This window comes from Microtus oregoni, unplaced genomic scaffold (assembly GCF_018167655.1).
Source record: "Microtus oregoni isolate MIOR12 unplaced genomic scaffold, Mior012 000016F_ref0000370, whole genome shotgun sequence".
Classification (NCBI taxonomy): Eukaryota; Metazoa; Chordata; class Mammalia; order Rodentia; family Cricetidae; genus Microtus; species Microtus oregoni.
Genome location: NW_024543075.1, coordinates 33,250,072 through 33,273,706, shown reverse-complemented (window position 1 = coordinate 33,273,706; position 23,635 = coordinate 33,250,072). Strand labels below are relative to the sequence as shown.

Sequence of the window (23,635 nt, the reverse complement as noted above, 5' to 3'; positions counted from 1 at the left end):
TGCAGCAGAAATTGGTTCTTCCCATCAGTATTAATGCATGCAGACATAAATATTTGCCCTGCACTGTGCTGGGAGTTTGGGCTGGGCAACCTGGTGTGATGGGACCAAAGCAGTCCGGGGGAGAATAGACACCTGAATTAGAGTTCTGACTTCGCCCTTCATTTGCTTTTCAAAGTCAGTTAAGCTCCCCAGCCTCCCTGAGCTTCAGTAGCCTCTCCTTAAAAAGGAAAGTGGTACTTTAAAATTGTATTTATTGTTGTGTGTGTGAGAGAGAACCAGGGAGCACACACATCACAGCATATGTGGAGGTCAGAGGATAACTTCTAGCAATCATTTATCTCCTTCCACCTTTACAGGGGTTCTAAGGATGAAACTCGGGTTGTCAGGCATGTCCAGCAAGCACCTTTACCCAGTAAGCCTTCTCCTCTGTCAAAGAGCAACATTATATATCCTGAATACTGCTATGTAAAACAATGAGAACAACATTTTTGAAAAGCACTTCTTTTTCCTTGTGAGAGGGTTTCACTCTACAGCTCTGACTGGCCTAGAATATGTCATTTGGATCAAACTGGCTTTGAACTCACAGAGATCTTCCAGCCTCTGCCTCCATCTCCAGAGTCCTGGGACTTAAGGCATGTGCAGATGAACAGACAGGAGCTGGAAAAATGGCTCAGCACATAACAACATTTGCCAGGCAAGCCTGATGACCTGAGGTTGATCCCTGGAACCCACAGAAGGAGGAGAGAAGCAACACCCAAAAGATACCTTTTGACCTCCATTCTCATTTTCTCTCTCTCTCTCTCTCTCTCTCTCTCTCTCTCTCTCTCTCTCTCTCGCACACATACCAATCAACCAATTTACTAACTAATTAAAAGAAATACAGCATTTAAAAGAATGCTTTGGAGATTGTGAGGCCACATTGCTTCTCTCTCGTACTCACGGGCCACTCTTGGGATCTGTTTTCTTTCTTAGTGGCACCAACCAGGAGGGAGTGGTGTGCAGAAAGACCAGCAGACAACCTCAGTCTATTTACTCAGCTGCTATTAGCACCATACTATTCTTTTGGTGAGAGAAAATTTTAAGATGTGAGTAAATCACAGCATAGACCCTGATGAGATCAATAACTTTCCAGGGTCAATTTATATTAGTGTGAAAAAAATCAGGTTTAGAGCTCAGATTTGTGTTTAAGCTTTTAAAAATTCTAATCCTTTATGCACATGTAACCACCAATGGATTGATTCCTAACTTCTCTAAGCCTGGGTTTTTTATATTTATAAAATAATCATACATAACACGTAGAGTCATTAGGGCTGAATGCATAATAGGTCAAGTCCGCATGTATTGTGTGTTCAATAGTCTGGAGTTACTCTAAACTGAGATGTTTTACCCCTCAAGTCCTCTCTGTGCTAATGGTTGTTTTAGTACTGCCAAGGCCTGTTTGTGGCATACAGCAAAGCTGCAGCCAAGGGGATATCAGCACAGCTTTTTCATTATTTTGCTCAGACCCATGAGTCTCGCCTTCTAATTCATCGGGTGGCTGCATTGCACATAGCTCTCTGTGGTGCTCCAGAGCTCTTGCTTTCAAACTGGCAGCTCAGCCCATTGCAGAAGCAGGGATCTATGGAATGGGACACTCTCTAGGACCAATGCCCTATGTTGAGTACTTACTGTATGCAGGCACATGATCTTCTAGGACCCAAGAATAAGCAAGCACAGAACATACTAAATTAGTTCCTTGGTTGTTGCTGGGACAACATAGCTGACAAAAGGCATTTTGAGGAAGAAAAAGATACAGTCCACCACGGCAGGAAGGCCATGGCAGCAGGAGCATCAGACAGCAGGTAGGAAGCAGTGGTGGACGCTGGTGCTCATCTTGCTTTCTCCTTTTTGTCCAGCTCACACTTCCACACATGGAATGGTGCTACCCACATTAGGGTAGGTCTTCTCAGCTCAGTTAACCTAATCCAGAAACTCCCTCATAGGCATGCACTGTGATTCTAGATCCTGTCAACCTGACAATCAACATTAACCATACTTACAAACCCTAATTCTCAAGACAGCCATGCCAAGGGACCTGGGCTCTGATGGCACAGTGCCCAAAGCAGTGAGAGCCAGCATTGCTGTTGAACAGCCAGGGAAGGCCACCTTCAAGCTAGCCTGGGAGGCTAGGTAAGAGTTTGACAGGCAGTCAAGGGAGGGGAAAGATTCCGAACAAAAGGAAGCCATGGTGGCCAGGAATGCCGAGGAGTGTGGACTGGCAAGAACACAGTGGGGTGTAAAAGAAGGACGAAAATAGTTCGGAGAGCCAGTTCAGGAAAAGATGACCAGACGTGGGAAGCCGAGAGTGAGGGGACAGCAAGACCCAGCAATGACAGTGCAAGTCTTTGTGAGGATGGATGAGAGAGAAGACAGCTCCTAGATGTATGACTAGAACCCCAGGTAGGTGGTGGCCCCATGGGCTGAGGTGGAATCTCAGGGCAGGAAGAACACATGAGTCTGGGAATTTTGAGCTCTCTCTGGCATATGTTGGATTTTACAGGCAAGAAATTCCTATCCAGGATTCATGGGTTCCTAGATAAAGCTCCATCCTGGCCCCCAAGACTGTGTTGGCCTATGTGTACATTCCTTTCCTTGCTGAGTGGACATGATCACTTGGCAAATTCAACTTGTGAGCAGTCATGATCATTAGTGCAGTTGATGAAGTCATGGCATAGGAAAGGCACTCCTTGAATTAAGGAGATGGCGCCACTGGTGGAATGCTTACCTTGCAAGAGTAAGGACCTGACAACAAGACAAAATGGCAGCCTACAGAATGGGAAAAGATCTTTGATGTGGGATTCCCCTCTGTATGCTTTATTAACCATTGGTTAATAAAGAAGCTGCTTTGGGCCTATTGCAGTGCAGAATAGAGCAAGGCAGGAATTCCAAGTAGAGATAGAAGAGAGAGTAGGAGTCAGGGAGACGCCATGTGGCTGCCAAAGGAGAAGGACACACGGGAACCTTACATGGTAGGCCACAGCCTCGTGGCAATACAGAATAATAGAAATGGGTTAATTTAAGATGTAAGAGTTAGCTATAAATATTCATACGTTATTGGCCAAACAGTATTGTAATTATATAATTTCTGTGTAGTATTTCAGGTCTGGATGGCTGGGGACAAGCAGTCTCTGCCAACAGATCCTCACCACATTGGACAGAGGGCTGATCTCTAAAATATACAAAGAACTCAAGAAATTGGTCATCAAAATAACAAATAATCCAATAAAAAATGGGATACAGACCTAAATAGAGAACTCTCAACAGAGGAATCTAAAATGGCTGAAAGACACTTAAGGAAATGCTCAACATCCTTAGCCATCAGAGAAATGCAAATCAAAACAACTCTGTGATTCCATCTGACACCTATAAGAATGGCCAAGATCAAAAACACTGATGATAACTTATTCTGGAGAGGATGTAGGGTAAAGGGAAGACTCCTGCATTGCTGATGGGGATGCAAACTGGTACAGCCACTTTGAAAATCAGAAAATTAGGAAACAACCTACCTCAAGACCCAGCAATACTACTTTTGGGTATATACCCAAAGGATGCTCAATCGTACCACAAGGACATGTGATCACCTATGTTCATAGTAGAATTGTCATAGCCAGAATCTGGAAACAAACTACATGCCCCTCAACTGAAGAATGGATAAAGAAAATGTGGTACATTTACACTATGGAATACTACACAGCAGAAAAAAATCTTGAAATTTGCAGGCAAATGGATGGATCTAGAAAACATCATATTGAGTGAGGTAACCCAGACCCAGAAAGACAATTATCATATGTACTCACTCATAAGTGGCCTTTAGACATAAAGCAAAGAAAAAAGCTTACAATTAACAATCCCAGAGAACTTAAACAACAAAGAGGAGAAACATACATGGATCTGATTTACATGAGAAGTAGAAAAAGACAAGATTTCCTGAGTAAATTGGGAGTGTGGAGGAGGGGGGAGAAAAGAAAGGGAACAGAGAAATATATATAACTTAATAGAAACAAGAAAGAAAGAAAGAAAGAAAGAAAGAAAGAAAGAAAACCTGAGTTTCATCCCCATGTACCATGTAATCCTAGCACTAGATAAGGAGAGACAAGTGGATACCTGGAGCTTGCTCACTAGCCAGCCTAGCACCAATCAGGAAGTTCCAGGTCAGTGAGAGACCTTGCCTCAAAAAATTATGGTAGACAGCTCCTGAGGAACAATACCCAAAGTTGACCTCTGACCTCCACACACAAGCACATCCATGTACACACACATACACAAGCACATCCATGTGCTTACATAAGCAAGGGCATTCATGTAAACACACAAGCATATACATGAACATACAAGCATATCTATATACACAAACAAGCAACATACACATACACATACATACAAATACATCCATATATACACATAAGCACATTGATGTGTTCACACACACATGCACATCTGTATGTACACACACACACAAGTAAATGCTTGTGCATATACACAAGCACATCCATGTACATGCACACAACCTTATCCATGTACATGGATACACATCTTATCCATGTACACACACATACACGCACATCCAGGTACACATGCAAACAAAAGGGAAAATGGGATTGAGATAGATGCATTGCAGTGACACATTCCATAATCTCAGCTACAGAGAAGGTTGAAGTATAAGGATTGCAAGTTCAAGACCAGCTTGAGCAACATAATACGAGCTCATCTCAAAAAAGGCAGGCTTGGCTCAGCAGGTAATCACTATACAATCACAAGCTCAGATCTCCGGCACCCACATTAAAAGCTGGATGTAGTAGACTATGCCTGTACTCCTAGTGGTGGTAGGTGGAGACAGGTGGATCACTGGGGATTATTGGTCAGTCAATCTAGCTGAACTGGTGAACTCTAGGTTTGGTGGAGCTCTACTGAGAAAAAATTATCCACCATTGACCTCTGTTTTCCATGTGTACATTCATGTGAATTACACACACACACACACACACACACACACACACAGAAGTACACAGTGAAATGTTTGTGTGCTGTATACTTTGTGTTTGTATGTTTGTGCATTTGTATATCTTTGTATATATTATACATTGTATATCTTTGTAAGCTAGATTTCTCAGCAGAGGGAAGAGCTTGTTCAGTTATAGCTCTTGGGCTAATTGTCCTGGCATGGCTCCCACCCCTTTCCACCTCATTTTTTTCCAATGCTCACAAAATCTTTCTTCCTTTCATCTCCCACTTCTCCTCTGCAGCTCTTGGTGAATGCTCAATGAGTCCCGGCTTAGTGAGCAGGCTCAATCCTGCTCTAAGAGGCAGCCTTAGCTTTTATCTTCCTCTGTGGGTTTGGGTTTGCAAGAATCAAGGCAACATTAGCACTATTTGTTTGGATTAGCATGAAGACTTCTAATCCGCTCCTTTGCAATATTCCATATTTTAATAACTTTAATAATTACTGTTTCTTTTTTTTCTAATTAAGAGCTTAGAGAAGGAGACCTTGGAGAGGGACCAGAAACAGTGGCATTTGGTATCATGGAGAATGGCAAGAAATGTTTGCACAACAGAATCAATATTCAAAGCACTCAGATTTCAATTCTGTAGCACTTATTTTGGCCATGTTACGAGCGAGACCCCGAATGCTGGAGATTACAGAGTGGCAGGAGATTTCTCCATCCTGTTTGGCATCCCAGTTGCATTCCAAAAAGAACATAAATCCTGTAACAATATTATCCTGGGGTGTGGTAACCAATCCACGGAGTCGTGTCTCAACCCATCTGAACTTTCATCCAGCCTCAGAGAAAGGCACTGAGAGTTGGGCAGGAATCCCCTGCAGGGAGCTGCTATCAAACCATAAAGGCTAGGTCAAATCCATGGCTCCCAGGGTAGCTATGCTTAGGCTGAAGCATGTCTTCTGCACTGGATACTGACCCAGGGCTGTTGTTTTTACTCTTTTACTGTCCAGCACTGTGTGGGTCCAGCGGCCATGATGAAGTGCTGTAGTATCCTTTAAGCATGGAGTGAGCCTGAGACATCTTGAGAACTGGTAGGCTATCCATGTTTGCAAGCCTGCCAAGCCTGAGCTTGGCAAAAAAGGGACCCTCTGGTCCAAGACCAATCGAACCCAACCTGAGTCTCACGCAGAGCACTCGGCCTCCACATCAGCACATCCACAGCCACAGATTCAGCCAAGCATGGACTAAAAATATTCCGGGAACATTTTCATTTCTGTGTTACACATGTACAGGCTTTTCTTTCCTGTCATTATCCCTAACGATACAATAAGGCAGCTACTTACAACGTATTTTATGCTGTTTACATTGTGGTGGATATTACGTGAAATCTAGAGGAGACTTAACCAATCCACAGGAGAAGCGTGCGGCTCCATGCAGCTATTCCACTGTTTCATATGAGTAGCCGGAGCTTCTGTGTGTTCTGGTATCCAAGGAGAGGTCCTAGAATTGGTCTTTCCTGGACACCAAGAGGCAACTGTGTGGAGTCCTGCACAGGAATGAGCTGGTCTGGGTAGGTTCTGGGATCCTTCACTCCTAGAGGCGGGACTTTGCCTTTCTGCATGTCAGTCTCGGGGCATCACTGTGGCTTTCTGAATCTTGTCACTAAAGCACAGAGGAAAATGCATGAACTCCATCTCAAGTGGGCTACCGCCTGGTAGGGACTCTGAATCCCAGAGATCTTTGATTCTATCTCTGCCTCAGAGGAATCCTGATAACACTGTCAGGAGGCAGAGCAGGCTCCAAAATCCCTCATTACTTCTGACAATCTGGGTAGAATTTCACGGAGGAGGTATTCAATGGGGACTCTGAGGATAAGGAAGATTTAATAGATGGATATGAGGGAAATGGCATTCTGGAAGAGAAGCTGATCAAACCAGCCAGGGGGGTTTCAAAATGCAGGCTCTATTTAGGAAACAGATTCAGTACCAATAGGTGCAGGGTACGCATAGGGCCACACAGCACACGGTCTGTCGGTGGATAGTGATGCCAGCCACAGAGCCTTGAGTGAGCTACTGAGGAGCTGGGTCTTTATTCTTCAGGAGATAGAAAACCAGCTCGGCGGGTCTCTGAAGAGAGGAGTGGTCCAGGCCTCCCCTCTATACGTGAGCTGAGAGAGGATCACAGCTTATCCACATGAAGGATGAAGAAAGTGACAACAGGCCACCAGCGTACAAGCTGATGCTACCACAAAGAAAATGGGGAACAAAATAGGGTGAACGCAGGAGGGAGCACAAAGAGCAGGGTACAAAGAGAATCAGGAAGTCCCCACGACTGCCTGGCGGAGGTATCATTATCTGGATGTGTTTGATCCCACTCGGCTATGTCCAGTCTCTCAAAAGCAGAAACCATGTCATAGTTGCCTCTGGGCTTTTGATGCTTTACAGCACACCTGTACACACCTTTACAATACACCTCCATAGAAACTGTGTGTGTGTGTGTGTTCTATGTGTGTGCAAGAACCAAAGGCCATGTGAAAGCCAGGGGACAACCTCTGCTCTCACTCCTTAGACACCATCCATCTTTGTTTTTTGAAACAAGGTCTCTTCCTGGCCTGGAGCTCATGAAATGGGCTGGGCTAGGTGGCCAAGGGCCTGGAGTGACACAGCACACCCGTGTCCACCTTCCCAGCACAAGCGCTGTATCCTGTTTGTTTGGGGTGGATTCTTGGGATTGAATTCAGGTCCCCATGCTTCCAAGGCACATGTTTTAGCAACTGAGCCATCTCCTCAGAACCAAGAGTAGACGTTTTTGTTTGAAAAGATTGTGTGTGTGTGTGTGTGTGTGTGTGTGTGTGTGTGTGTGTGTGTGTGTCCAGAGAGGCCAGAAGAGGGAATCGGATCTACTGGAACTGGAGTTACAGGCAGCTGAGAGCCATATGATGGTTTCTGGCTCCTCTGAAAGAGAAAGAAGCACTCTTAACTGCTGAGCCATCTCTCCACACCTCCCTCCAGAGTAGGAATCTTAACATGGCGGGCTCAGGCAGGCTTCAAGGGGTCTGCAGACTTTCCCACACTGTACCTAGTGTTGCTCCTGAGATTACTAACTGTGCAGCTTCCCATCACAGAGGGTCTTCACTTTTTGCCGAGTCCTGCAACCGCCTAAAAATATGGTTAAGGAGCCGGGCGGTGGTGGCGCACGCCTTTAATCCCAGCACTCGGGAGGCAGAGCCAGGCGGATCTCTGTGAGTTCGAGACCAGCCTGGTCTGCAAGAGCTAGATCCAGGACAGGCTCCAAAACCACAGAGAAGCCCTGTCTCGAAAAACCAAAAAAAAAAAAAAATATATGGTTAAGGACAATGCCTCTAGAGATGTGTTGTCTTCTTGAATGTTTCTGATTCCTGGCTTCTGTTTTTAATCCTTCTCTAAGTACCAATTTCCCATGTTAAAAAAAAAAAGGACAGGGTCAACAATATTAAACAGATACTTTGAGTGTTATTGCATTTTATTTGTAGTAAAAACCCAACATATAAATTCAGCTCCAAGTCTGAATTACGCTGAAACACTGAGAGTATTTCCTCTGCCCATCCCTGACCTCGCTGTCTGGTAGCACAGCCCATTTCCAACCCTGTTCTCTAATAGCCCATCCTTCTGTGAGGCTGTGAATCAATTTTAATTTGGATGTTAGCTTCTGCAGCGAGTGCCTTTGAAGAAGCACCTTTCTGAGAATGCCAACTTGCACCTTTCAATTACGAGCAGATAATTAGGATGGAGGCTCGCGGGCCACCCTTTCCATCTCCATGAGGATGGGGAAAAGCTAGAGATACAGCATTTCCAAGAAACCAACATGGAAAGGGAGCCTATATCCAAAATAGAAGGATCATTATAATGTCCCTACTGTATGCCAGAACTGCCTGGGAATATAGCTTGGACGCCATGCTGCTATGCCAGGGCTCTGATATCAGAGCGGTACATATCAGAGTACTTAAAAAAGTGGGCTGTCTTAAAAAAACTGGAGATTTTAGAAGAGCAAAATAGCATCTGACCTTATGAAGACATGCAGTCCAGGTAGGACAGGCAGAACACAGTTGAGAAAATCTGCCTGCTTAGCAGAGATGAGGCTGTGGGTACTCAGTGCAAGAGAAATTGCTTAAGGGAAGGGATTAAGGAAAGGGATTGGAGCAGAAAAGCAGCCCTGTGCAGTGCAGTGTTCCAGAAGACGCGCGATGAGAGGCAAAGGCCGGACTCAGCGTACGGTGCCCCTCATGCTCTCAAATTAACTCCTTTTCCCTCTGATGATGAGGAACTACCTAGGATGTGCCAGGCACGAGACTGTGCAGTTTTGCCTCTGTTAGCTCTCAGTCCTAACAGCTATGAGTTAGGGACTGATCCTCTCATTGCATAAAAGAGAACTAAAGATCGGAAGGGGGTAAATTACTATCTCAGGACACACTGCTAGCAAAGAGTCAAGCCAGATTCAAGTCCAGATTGACTCCATAGACTACATTTTCCTCATTCAGCACAGTGATACTGAGAAGCTCTGGGGTGGAGCTGGTGAACCTTGGAAACACACCAGGAGAAAGAATTGAGCACAAAAGGCTCTTTGTACGATTCTATTTATATGAACATCCAGAATAGGTAAATCCATAGAGACAAAAAGCAGAGTAGTGGTTGCTAGGGACCAGGGGAGGAAGAAACGGAGGAGAGACTGCTTAGCTGGTGCAGGTTCCTTTCGGGATGAGGAAAATGTCTTGGAACAAGATGAAGATAGTGGTTTCACCACTAGCAAATGTGTTAAATGTCACTGGATGCTACATTTATCTTAATCATTTGATTTGTGTTATATAAATTTTAACCTTTTTAAATAAAAGCTGTTAGGAGAGAGAATTCAAGGAGATAAAGCCAGGGAATGTAAACACCTATGGCATGTTTGGGGGAACAAAAGGAGTTAGATGAGCAGAATCATGATGAGTGCATGCTCTCCACTTGATGTGAACTAAGGTGTTAGTGTGAGTCTTTCGTTCAGGGAAACCTGCTTTCCCTAATCTAATCAGGAAGGAACCTCCTTCCATGCTCTGGAATGCCTCTGGTTGTATTCTGGAGTTAAACGGGGTGAATGCAGGCTGGGGACATGGCTCAGGTGAGAAAATATTTGCCAATTAAGCATGAGGACCTGAGTTTGATCAGCAAAATCCATATTTTTTTTTAAAAAAGGCAGGAAGTGGTGTAGGCACTTGTTTGCTTCAAGACAGGGTTTCTCTGTTTCCCTGGCTGTCCTGGATCCTGCTCTGTAGACCAGGGTAGCCTTAAACTCAGAGATTTGCCTCCTGAGTGCTGAAATTAGAGTATGCCCCTACTACCTGGCTAAAAACTCAGTTTGGTAATTGCCATTTTTTGCCACTATTTTTTACTTATTTTTATTTTTTGTTTTTTAAAGACAGGGTTGTCTGTGTATTCCTGGATATCCTAGAACTTGCTCTGTAGACCAAGCTGGCCTCGAACTCAGAGATCTGTCAGTATCAGGCAATTGTAATCCCGGTGCTGGGGATGCAGAAACAGGCAATCTATAGGACCACTGGTCAGCCACCTTAGCCTATTCCATGAGTTGCAAGTAAAAGTGAGAAACACTCTTACAAAAAGCAAGGTGACGAGCAGAGCAATAGGGAAGATGTGCAAGGTTGATTCTAACCTCCACATTCAGGTGAACACACTTTGCATGTGCAAAACTCCATAAGCACACACACACACACACCACACACACACCACCTTTACTGTGGGGCTCCTAAATTCAAAAGACACTATACTCAGGTTGATCATTCGAAAGTACTCCCACAGGGCCATGCAATATGATCTCTTTTTATTTTCTGCTCAGAGAGAATTCTACATCTCTGAGAATCTTAACCCACGAGAAGATCCAGCAGCCACCTCGCATCTTATTCCAACTAAGCTCTGTGTGGATATCAAAGGAACAGTAATTTCCTGGAAGAGTCTCAGAGGTCGTGTGAGACATTTGCTTTTGTCTCACAGCCTCATATTCAACAAGACGGCCGTGACAGCAAGCCAGAAAAATCCGGACTCCCCAAGGCTATAGCGCACTCCACAGAAAGCCTGATAACCTAGTATCAGAGAGCCTGGCCACAGACCTAGCTCAGAGATTCGTCTTCCTTTCAGGTTCAGTGGGAAATGCCTATTTTCACTTGGACCTACTCTCAGAAGTGTATGGATTATTCACAGTGGCAGAATTCACACTAAAGACAGACTCAAGGACTACTCATCTTTCTTGGAGAGGTTAAGGAAGAGGAGGATGAGGAAGGGGAGACGAGGGACTTTACTGTTCTCCTGCCCTCCCAGCCTCTGGCCCCTAGATCCCCTGTGGACCTGTAGTTCAGCTTCCATGGTAACACAGGTCTGCTACTGGAAGGTCTCTGCTGAGTAGATTTGGGGTGCCAGAATCAAATGCTGGAGCTGCTCACTCGTGCCCCTTTTTTGGTTGGTGTAGGGCTCAGAAAATGTGCTCACCTGAGAGTTAGAATGACTTAACCTTAGGAGCTAAATAAATCACATTCTGAGTAGGACACAATAAGTGCTCTGAAGAGTTCCCAGTGCTGTGGTCTGTGGTGGATTTTACCCATGCCTAACAGCACATTATCAATTACGTACAGTAACTGTCTGCACATCGCACTATAACATACCGCAGCCTGGACAGAAGCTAGTGAGATGGCCTCAGCCATCCCAGATGTAACATCTGACCAAGAATTCTATACCATACCCCACAATGTGGCACCACCAATAAGAGGTCCAACTCAGCGCTAAGTGTAATAGTTGTTGCTGGATAAGTGTGCACTTGCTGGCCTACATAGTCTATGACAAGTGACCTTCAAGTTCGCAAAAGGGGCATAACTAGGAGGGTCTCCACTCTCCACAGCACAGGTAAGGAGTATTAGGACTGTTCCTAAGGAAGCCCCCATCCCCCTCCACCAGCCTCTGGATGGGCTCCTTCAGACTTTATGAAACATCTTAACATCACTTTATCAAAGCAGCTTGCTCCAGACTACACCAAACTGGGAATGGCCAAAGAAACAGAAAACCCAAAGAGCAACCAATAAAGCTGAACTTTACTCTGAAATGCTGTTTTATACTTTAAAAAAATAAGGTACAAGAAATAGTTGTTCTAAAACAAAATAATAAAAGCAAACAAACAGAAATTCTATTTTGTATAAATTAAAATCCCCTATTTGCTTTCTTCCCCTCTTCCCATCAGCCCCTCCTTATAGCTAGCTATTGTTTATTTGGTCCCTGTCCTTTTAAGTATAAACATTAGTCAAACATGACACTACATGTATATGAGTTTGTTTTTATACATACGAGTTAAAAAAGATTGATCTGGAATGTGCAAAGTTTTCTTCATTTGATATAATGTGGTCACCTCTCCACACTCACACAAATGCACTTGCTTGGGTGTCTTTGATTAACGCACATTATTCCATAACGAAAGGCACTATCACTTTCATAAGCAGTCCTCTGTTACTGGCAGTTAGATCATTTCCACTTTTTCACCGCCATGAACAAAATTGCAATTAACATCCTTCCCATTTTTACAATATTGCAAAATTACTCCCTAAACAGATTGTAACAATTTCCATTTCTTCATGACAAACAGCAGAAATCTTCCCCTGGCTTCTGGAAAGCCATCAGTTGATTCCACTTGGAAAGATCCAGGAAGAGAAAGGTTGCCAGGCAAGCTGGCCTGCCTCGGCTCTGTTCAGAAGCAGAGTACCTGGGCCGAGAATTGGCAAAGCTGAGTGTGCGTGCACGAAGCCCCAGGTTCGATTCCTAGCCCTGCACAAACTGGATGCTGTGGTGTTCTCATACCTCCCTCTTCTGTTCTAGAATCTCAGAATTTCGTCATCCTTGAAAGCTGGTCTGCTCAGACTCATCATAGCTTCCTGGGAAACTCTCGCTTTGCAGAAGAAGCAGCACTAACTGGAAGGTTGTGGTCCCCCAGAAAGAGGGGAAGGAGTTGATCCGAACCCCCTCTCTATCTAACATTGCTCCTCCTGAAAGAAATGCTGACCGTTGCTAGTTAAGCAATTTACTCTGCAAATTGTTTGAGACATTTAAGTCATTTGTAAAATACTGATTTCTTTTTTCATCCAGACCGGGCAAGTGTGTGGCCAACTGACAGGTCCTGAGCTTGGAGTACTGGGGTGATAGCTGGACCCCCACGTTGATCACAGAAACAGCTTCTTAGGTCACCTATTTCTAAGCTAACATTGTGAAGAGTGGGAGCTAGGGAGAGCTAATCTGTTCTTGTCACAGAAACTGTCTTATTAATAAGGAAAGGCACGTTCCATTTCCACGTGCACCTCCAGATGGCCAATACAGTGCTCCTCTGTAATAGCATCTATCCTCTCTCAATCACCAGCTTACAACCTTGTAAGCTCGGGGACAAATGTCCCCTGTCATGCTGCTTTCTGTGTCCCGGAACACGCACAGCACAGGCTTGAAGAGCATCATCAAACAAAGTGTTAACAGAACTGAAGCAGCGGATGAGACTGGAAGCAACAAGTGTGACTCCGTGGAAAGGCCCAGAAACCTAGTAGACTTGGCCCTGCCTCTTAGGAACCGTACGTGACAGTTGTCTTCATTGATGACTGGACTAGATTCAGAATTACCTGGGAGACACAGTCTGCATGTGTCTGTGAAGGTGCTTCCCGGAAGGTTTAACTGAGGAGGACAGGCCACCGTGAACATGGACAATGCCATTCCCTGAGTACATAGCTCACAATGAAGAAAAGCGGGGTGTGAGCCAAGCATCAGTGCCTTGCCTCGATTCCTGACAGTGGGTGCAATGTGACCACCCTGCTCACAGCTCTGCCTTGCTACCCTGATTAAGCCAGGACCCAAGACAACCCTTTTATGCCTTCCTTAAGTCACTTCTGCCAGCTATTTGGTCACAGCAATGAGAAAACTATACGGTACAAGCACCTGTGTAAATTTTTTTAGCCTTTTAAACACAATTTCTTCGTCTTTAAAATGGTATTGTGGGTAAGGAGATGGCTGTTCAAGCATGAGACTCTAAGACTGAACTCCAGCAAACCACCTCCAAAGCCAGGGGTAGCGGTGCATGCTTGCAATGTCAACGCTGGGGGGTGGGGCAGGGTGGAGACTGGAGCTTGGTGGCTGCTGGCTGAGCTCCAGGTTCAGTGAGAGACCCTGCCTCAAGGGAATAGTGTGGTGCGTGCTAGAGCATTAATTAATTTAATGAAAGGTTTTCTGCATTACAAGTAAAAGGATTAAAGAGAAGTGTGGTTGAGAGAGTACACAGTTTAATAGCTAATAAATAATAGGGGGTATCTTTACTTTTAAACAAAGATGTATGGAAAATACTTTTCCTCCCTCCAAAGCTAAAATGTTGTAATCTATTTTTCCTTGTTCCCGCAAACATGAGGAAATCTGTGGGTGTTAGCGTCCCAGTAGGGCCATCTCTGTTCTCGTGCTGCCACCTGCTGGATAGCTCCTGTAAGGGCGTCTGCACTGAAATAACCTGGGCACTTCACTTCCCTGTCCATCCTCCCAAAATTCCTTCCTACCTGTACCTTTCAGAAACGAATCCAAGGCACTCCCCGCCCAGTCCTACGTCTAGCACTGGGTATATGACAGTAGACATGGTCTGTGCAGCAGCTAGAGCCTAAGAGCTAAATGCATCCTACAGTGGTTTCTGCCGTATTGAATCAAATTCTAATTGTTCACCGGTGTTAAACATCTCATTTCATATATAAAAAAAATACATTGAAAAACTCTGCAAACATGTCAACACATGGCCCACATTCCTTTGTGACAACTGTCCAGGCCGAGTGGCCGGTGCTCTTTAATACGAGAGCGGCCAGTTTTCCACTCAAAAGCACTACAGAAAAATCTGTTCAGTGCTCCCTCTCCTTCTGCTCCTGATTTGGACCTTGAGATTTCTGTCCGGTGCTCCAATGTGGGTCTCTGTCTCTGTCTCATTTCATCGCCTGATGAAGGTTAATATTCAGGAGGATGCCTATATGTTTGTCTTTGGATTCACCTTCTTATTTAGCTTCTCTAGGAACGTGAATTATAAGCTCAATGTCCTTTATTTATGGCTAGAAACCAAATATGAGTGAGTACATCCCATGTTCCTCTTTTTGGGTCTGGCTTAACTCACTCAGGATAGTGTTTTCTATTTCCATCCATTTGCATGCAAAATTCAAGAAGTCCTTGTTTCTTACTGCTGAGTAATACTCTAATATGTATATATTCTATACTTTCTTCATCCATTCTTCCATTGAAGGGCATCTAGGTTGTTTCCAGGTTCTGACTATTACAAACAATGCTGCTATGAACATAGTTGAGCATATACTTTTGTTGTATGATAGGGCCTCTCTTGGGTATATTCCCAAGAGTGGTATTGCTGGGTCCAGGGGTAGGTTGATCCCGAATTTCCTGAGAAACCGCCACACTGCTTTCCAGAGTGGTTGCACAAGTTTGCATTCCCACCAGCAATGGATGAATGTACCCCTTTCTCCACAACCTCTCCAGCAAAGGCTATCATTGGTGTTTTTGATTTTAGCCATTCTGACAGGTGTAAGATGGTATCTTAAAGTTGTCTTGATTTGCATTTCCCTGATCGCTAAGGAAGTTGAGCATGACCTTAAGTGTCTTTTGGCCATTTGAACTTCTTCTGTTGAGAATTCTCTGTTCAGCTCAGTGCCCCATTTTATAATTGGGTTGATTAGCCTTTTACGGTCTAGTTTCATGAGTTCTTTATATATTTTGGAGATCAGACCTTTGTCAGTTGCGGGGAGCACGAGCAAGGAACTCAGGACCATGAGGGGTACACCCATACACTGAGACAATGGGGATGTTCTATCGGGAACTCACCAAGGCCAGCTGGCCTGGGTCTGAAAAAGCATGGGATAAAACCGGACTTGCTGAACATAGCAGACAATGAGGACTACTGAGATCTCAAGAACAATGGCAATGGGTTTTTGATCCTACTGCACGTACTGGCTTGGGGGAGCCTAGGCAGTTTGGATGCTCACCTTACTAAACCTGGATGGAGGTTGGTGGTACTTGGACTTCCCACAGGGCAGGGAACCCTGATTGCTCTTTGGGCTGACGAGGGAGGGGAACTTGGTTGGGGGAGGGGGAGGGAAATGGGAGGCGGTGGCGGGGAGGAGGCAGAAATCCTTAATAAATAAATAAATGTCTGTAAAGAAAAATCTGTTCAGGAAACTATGCCGGGGGGGGGGGTGCGGTCAGCCTCCTCCTCCAAATACCGTAGAGAATCCATATGAGTACAGAGTCTGTGTACACAGGAGGACAGCCAAACACAGTAAACCGCATGAACCAAGGAGCAGTTGCACACATTCGGGGGTCTTAAATGCCCGTAAAGCATCCACCTTTATTTTACAGTGTGATGTCTGTAGCTAATATTCACTATGAGTTGGATCTGTTAGTCATTATATCTTGGGGACACAAAGGACAAAGCAAATTATTAAACTGAAAATGTCAGGACTGCACGCAAAGGGAACAAAAATATATTTGAGGTCAAAATTTATGGTCAAAACACTTTTCTTTGTGCCTGGTACAAGCTAAGTGCTAGGTAATTACTCATTATTGGTATTGTTACTTGAAGAGCTAATTGCCCAAAAATGACCTGTAAAATCCTGTCTTTTAGGCAATATTGAAAATAGCAAAATTGGAACTTTAAAATTTCAGTGCTAAAGACTAGAATCTTCTTCACAAAACCCTGGTCTAATGATCTGACCCTGGAGAGTCCAGGGCTGAAAATAACAGTCAAAGTGAAACTCCCAGTAGCAAAGGTCAGGCAAAAAATTCAAAAGTTACTACTCATAGAATCTGTCGAAAATATTCACAGAAAAAAATATCTGGCAAAAATACACTTTAGTAATATAAATTTTTTTTTGTTTTGTTTTTCGAGACAGGGTTTCTCTGTAGCTTTGGAGCCTGTCCTGGAACTCCCTTGGTAGACCAGGCTGGCCTCGAACTCACAGAGATCCGCCTGTCTCTGCCTCCCAAGTGCTGGGATTACAGGAGTGCGCCACCACCGCCCGGCTAGTAATATAAAATTTTTAACTGGAAAATAATAAAATCATTTAAACACATTGTATAGAATGTGTTCAAGAAGTTATATCGGGTTTACTAATCAGCCCTTTCCTCCCAGTATCACAGAACTCTACGTCCCCCGCTGACATGTGTCGTAGGAGATGTTTCTGCACACTTAGCATCCTATCTCACGCACTCATATGCACACTGAGGAAGGTTTTGCATTGTTTGTCTTGTAAATGTCTCACTGGGGGAGGGGGAGGCTGGTCCACAGAGGGCTTGTCTCACACTCATGAGGACCTAAGTTCAATCCCCGAGAACCTTCATAAAAAGTCAGGCACAGTGGCAGGCACCTGGAACCCCAGCAGTGGCAAGACAGGAGACAGATGAGACAGACAGACAGACAGAGCTCTGAAAGCTCACTGGCCAGCTGGCTACTTAGCTAACGTTCCATGCCGATGAGGGGAGCTGTCTCACACCAAAGGTGGACGGCACCTGAAGGATGACATCTAAAGTTGTCCTCTGACCTCCAAACACACATGCATACACCACCAAATATACACAAACACACACAGGAAACCAACTGAATCGTGTACAGTTCCAGAGGGGCACCTTGTCTTTTGCACGGAACATCTTTTAGAATCTCTGAACAAGAATGGTTCATTTGCATACCAGAAAGTCCACGAGAGGGGATTGCTGGGTTAAAATAATCTTTCCATGTCATCACGCACCTGTAAAATCTGGGGACATGGGCTCCCAGATTATTTTGGAGTTTATATGTAGTTTTGTATCTATGTTTAATTTGTTTTTGAATGTGTCCTTTTCCCACTGAACTAAACTACCAATTTTCTAATCTCCAATCTGATACTTAGCTAGAGAAATTCTGATATTTTGTAACATTTCTATATATTTTTCCAGACTATCATTTGGGTGACTATTAAGTTCATTTTATCAAATCCCAAAGCCAGTGAGACTCTAGTAAGAGCTGTATGAAATTTATATATTAATTTCAAATAACTGTCATTTTTGATATTGAACTCCTATCCGTATAAACTACTTTTCCGTTGCTGTAACCAAATCCCTAACAGAGTCAACCTAAGGAAAAAAAAGGTGGAATTTGAGACATGGTGTTAGAGGGTCCAGTCCCTCGGTGAAAGGGAAGCCATGGCAGAGTTCATGGTAGCCGTGTATGTAGCTGGGACTTGTTCCACGGTGTGGACCAGAAGACAGAAAGTTGGGTTGGAATGAGGCTAGCTATAGCCTATGATGCCCACTGTCCTGAAACCTGAGACCTACTTCCTCCAGTAGGCCCCACTCCCTAAAGGTTCCATAACCTCCCAAAGCAGCACCAGTGGGGACCAAATTCTCAAACACATGGGTAAAGAAATATCTCACATCCAAGTTATAAAATAACCCCAAGATACTGCATTGCAATTTGTTCATGTATTGTTTTTATGTCCTTTTAAAAGACATGTAGGGCTGGAGAGACGGCTTGGTGCTTAAGTGCTCAGTGCCTGAGTGTGCTTGCAAAGAAGCCGGATCAGATTCCCAGAACCCACGTGGCAGCTCACAACATGAATACTGCAGTTTTCCTGGGACTCCAAGCATGCAGAGACATGCATGTAAGCAAAACACTCATGCACATAAAATAAAATAGTTTTCAGAAGAATGACTTTGTTTTGAAAAGTACATGAACTTTCAATGCATTATTTGTAATTATTGACTTTGTGTAAGTCTTTGCCTCTATTGTCACAATTCTTCTCACTTTGTTTGCCGCTACTAAATGAATACTCATTAATATCTCCATTTGCAGCCATTTGCTTTTCTAATAGATTTTTAAATTGCTAATTTTCAACCATTTATCCTTCATCTAGACACCTAACTAAATTCTCTTACAGTTTTCAAGTTTCAGACACTCTCTCCCTCACTCCTTTGTTTCCTCCCTCCCTCCAACCTTGAATTTATGATTATCCTGACAATCTTCCCATTGTGGGGACTGATTACAGGTATCCACCACCATACCCAGCTAGGAGGTGTTGACCATAGCTTCCTGGGTTGTCTCTGTACCGTGTGTGTGTGTGTGTGTGTGTGTGTGTGTGTGTGTGTGTGTGTGACTAAATGGTTAGAAATGATTATTTTTCTTCTCTTTTTCAGAATTTTCAATCAGTTTATTTCTTTTAGCTGCAAGACAATATAAATAGCAACGGCAAGAGTCAGCATTCCTGTCTAGTCTTGGTTTAAGCTGAAACAGGTTCACTTCATTACCATTTGAAATGACATGCGCTGTTCACTGTGTCTTGTTTCATTAGGAATAGTTGCTAAGTTTAATGAAAGTCTTTTTGATTGACATGCTTTCTCCTTCCGTGTGTAGATTAATGATAGATTCCCTCCGATTAGCCTATATGAACATCCACAGAAGGACTGCCCTTGTTAGCCTCCTCCCACAATACACTGCTAGAATCATGTTAGCACTGTGTTTGGAGAGTTTGCACCATGTTCACGTCTACTGCCTACAACTAGGCCGATATCTTTTTTTTTTTCTTTTCTTAAACATTTTATTCGTGTTATAGAGGGATTTATCGTTTGCTTTCTTCTCAATCATTAGGAGTCGAGGAGTACTGAATTCATCACTACTTTGATGACACAGGTAAGATTCCAGATTCACATTTCCAGGTACCAAGAGTTCCCTCTAATGCCACGATCCAGTAAGCCTTCCTCTACTTCTACTGAACACAGCAATGCCCATTGGTATCTCTGAAGCGTAATCGCATCTTAGGTCGATATTTCTCCAAGTAAAGCAGCTGTTTGGAATTGAATGCTCCCCTTCTTTTTTGTCTCATAAACTGAACAGCATCTTCATACTTCATTCCACATTCAGTCAATGCAAGTGCCACTAGCACAGGAGCCCTTCCCAATCCTGCCACACAATGCACTGCAACACAGCAACCTGGCTCTTCACGAAATTTGGTTTTTAACAGATTTAGCCAATCATCTACTATTTGATTAGAGGGTGGAGCTACATCATCAAATGGCCAATCTAGAACGTGGATTCCTTCTTTTTCAACTGGAGCTTTGTCATATGTAGCATCACAAACTCGAACCAAAGTTGTCACTCCATACTTCTTAAGTTCCTCTGTGAACTTGTTGAGAGTAGCGTTGGTGGGGTTGTGAGTTATCAGAAAATGCATGTTCTTGTAAGAGATCTCCACAGGGGCTGGACGGTTCATTATGGCAAATAAAAAGTGTGAGCGTGCGTGTGTGAGTGTAACAGGGAAAATGGGTTGGGGGCTTCAATAAATCTTGAAATGTTCCTCAGCAGAAAACATTAAAAAGACCACTAAAATGCCTATTATTGATCACTATTTTCTCTATTCAACTTGCTTACTCCTTATAAAGTTTCTCCCTTCAACACAGGCAGAAGTATTCAGAATCCATTTCAATCCAAATTCAACTTGGGCCTCAATGTCTGCAGATGGATACCTTCAGCCTCCAAAAAATCCAACTACATACAAAATTTAAGCAGCCTTTAAACTACATTTAGGCACTAGTGAGACAAGTTAAAAGTGTAGGTTCTTTTCTACTTTTGTTTACTTGATGCTTAATTTTACCGGAGTCAGTAAAAGAAATATGTTTGCAATTAAAAAGAAAAAAAAGCCTACTACTTCTGAGGCCAGTCTCGGTGTCCAGAGTCTTCAAGGCAATGTTAATTATTAGGCCGATATCTTATGAACACTGGAATTGCCATTCGTAAACACAAATCTGCCTGGCCCTGTTGTCTCTTTAATCACAGCTTTGTGACCACATTTTAACACCCCACGGTGCAACTGGTCCATTCACAGCTTCCACTTCTGCTCATCCTGCTGAGAGGGTTACAGTTTGCTAGGAAACCAACTGTTTCCCCATGTTTTCCCACAGAGGTGTTTGGGATGGTCCTTAAAATTGCTTTAGCCTCTATCTATTCTCCTTTACCCTTTAATGGCAGCAGCAGAATCTGAACTTCAGTCTTTCCAGTTCCCAGCCCAGCTCTCATGCTGCTCCCACACCATGACCCTGAGTGATTAAAGCTAAATTTGTCAATTATCTAGCTTGTGGATTTGACTTGATTTCAAAGATGGATCAACTGGGGAGAATTAACTTTATGTAATTAAAACTATTCTAACTTTTATTTTAAAATAGCTGTCTTGGCATAAGTAGGATCGGCAATAATATATTCATGCTAAGCAAATCTTGAGGGAATTTGGGCTGTCTTCATTTAACAGATTCATGGCTCCTCTCATTCTAAATCTGGTTTTTGACCAGCACCAATAACTTCTGAGAGAGAGGAAGAAAATCCTCTTTACTTGAGACTCTGGGTGTTATTTAATTCTTGAAAATGGTATTCAAACTAGCATGAGATTTCGCTGAGTTTAATAAAATACTAGCCAATTAGGAAGAAGCGTTCCTTCTATCTCTAGAGATGTATTAATACCATTAAAAAGAACATATGCTTGAAAGCTGCATGTGCACTTATAATTTTGGTCCCTTCTGAAAGTGAAAGACTGTTTAATTAAGATTATTACTATCTTTAAAGCGTTTTCTCAAAGGAAATATTCTTCATTTTAAACTACGCATCTTCTCTGGAAAAAAATATTTGAAAAGAAATTTTGAGACTGTACAAGTACATAGGTTCTGATTACATCCTAAGGAAGATTTCCTCCGCTTCTTATTATATCTCTATGCTATGATATAACCATGGCAGCTTGTATAGATTCCCTTTTCTTGGTGACAATTCTTTAATGATGCTTTTTCACAAGTGAATTGGGCAAATATACCAATTTACAAAAAATTCAGGCAAAATGTTTTTCAAAAAAAAAAAAAGGAGGTTCTGAGAAGATGGCCCATCTGGTAAAGCACTGGCTATGCAGGCGTGAGGACAGCCAGCACCCACATAAAAACATGTGGGCAACATGTGTCTGTGACCCCAGCGCTGGAGTAACAGGGGTGAGGGAGAGGACAGAGACAGGAGGATCACACTGGCAAGGAAGCCTAACTCAGCGGATGAGTGCCAGGATTAATGAGAAACTCTGTCGCAAAAGCAGAAGGTGGAAAGCAATTGAGGAAGATACTCAGTGTTGACCTGTGTCCCTTGGCATGTGACCTCATTTAGAAATAGACCAGTTTCTATTACAATTACTGAAGATAAAGTCATAGTGGAATAGGACTGGTGATCTTGTAAAATGGAGAATTAATGCCAACATGTGCATGGGGGAAACGCCAAATGGCTGGCGTCACATACCAACATGATGCCGCTAGAAGCCAAAGGTTGCCGGAGACGAGCAGCAGACCCTCACAAGAAGAGAATGGCATGGGACAGGTGCTGTCCCCTTCAAAGTTAGGGTCATCTTAAACCTGAACTTCTAGCTCCCAGAACTTCAGGATAGTCAATTTCCATTAAAGTCATCCAGCTTGTGGTACGCTGCTATCAGCCCAGCCAGATGATATACTCCCATTACAAAGTTAAAGATATCTCACTTTGGGGTGTATACCCAAAGGATGCTCAATTATACCACAAGGACATGTACTCAACTATGTTCATAGCAGAATTATTTGTCATAGCCTGAACCTGGAAACAACCTAAATGTCCCTCAACCAAAAAATGAACAAAGAAAATGTGGTACATTTACACAATGGAGTACTACACAGCAGGAAAAAAATGACATCTTGAAATTTGCAAGCAAATGAATGGATCTAGAAAACATCATACTGAGTAAGGTAACCCAGATCAAGAAAGACAAATATAATATGTATTCACTCATGAGAGACTTTTAGACATAAAGCAAAGAAAAACCAGCCTACAATTCACAATCCCAGAAAATCAAGACAACAAAGAGGACCCTAAAAGAGTGTCTGGAAGGCGATCTGCTCCTGGGGGTGGCAACAAGGTTCCACAGAGAAAGGTGGAACTTGATGAGGATAATGATGAAGATGATGAGGATGATGAGGATGATGAAGATGATGGTAATTTTGATGATGAGGAAGCTGAAGAAAAGGTTCCAGTTAGGAAATCTGTGCGAGATACCCCAGCCAGAGGTACACGGAAATTAAACCAGGGTGGAGAAGACTTAAAACCATCGATGCCAGGGTCGAAGGGTCAAGAGTCCTTCAAAAAACAGGGAAAAAAAAAAGCCCTGGAACACCAAGGGGACCTAGTTCTGTGGAGGACATTGGGGCAGGAATGCAGGCAAGTATAGAGGAAGGTGGCTCTCTTCCCAAAGTGGAAGCCAAGTTCATTAATTATGTGAAGAGTTGCTTCCGGATGACTGGCCAGGCGGCTGTTCAGGATCTCTGGCAGTGGAGGAGGTCTCTTTGAGAGGATGGTTTGAACAGTTTGAAATATTCCGTCTTACTTAATTTCTGTGGCAGTTGATATATCTGGCTGTCCTTTTTGTAGTGCAGGGTGAGAACTTCCCCTGCTGTGTTTGATGAATGTTGTCCAGGTTCCATTGCCAAGAAAAAAAAAGAGAGAGAGAGACATACATGGATCTAATCTACATGGGAAGTAGAAAAAAATAAAAACAAGATCTCCTG

At 43.4% G+C, this 23,635-nt stretch overlaps 1 protein-coding gene and 1 pseudogene across 1 annotated transcript; one reads left to right on the top strand and one right to left on the bottom strand.

The window, feature by feature from the left end:
• Window positions 1–19,597: 19,597 nt before the first annotated feature.
• On the bottom strand, window positions 19,598–20,367 carry LOC121457857 (protein tyrosine phosphatase type IVA 2-like). Its single transcript, XM_041666901.1, has one exon. The coding sequence runs from the start codon at window positions 20,293–20,295 to the stop codon at window positions 19,792–19,794; it is 504 nt and encodes a 167-aa protein (XP_041522835.1). The 5' UTR covers window positions 20,296–20,367; the 3' UTR covers window positions 19,598–19,791.
• A 1,983-nt stretch (window positions 20,368–22,350) lies between these two features.
• On the top strand, window positions 22,351–23,417 carry LOC121457351 (annotated as a pseudogene).
• Window positions 23,418–23,635: the final 218 nt, after the last annotated feature.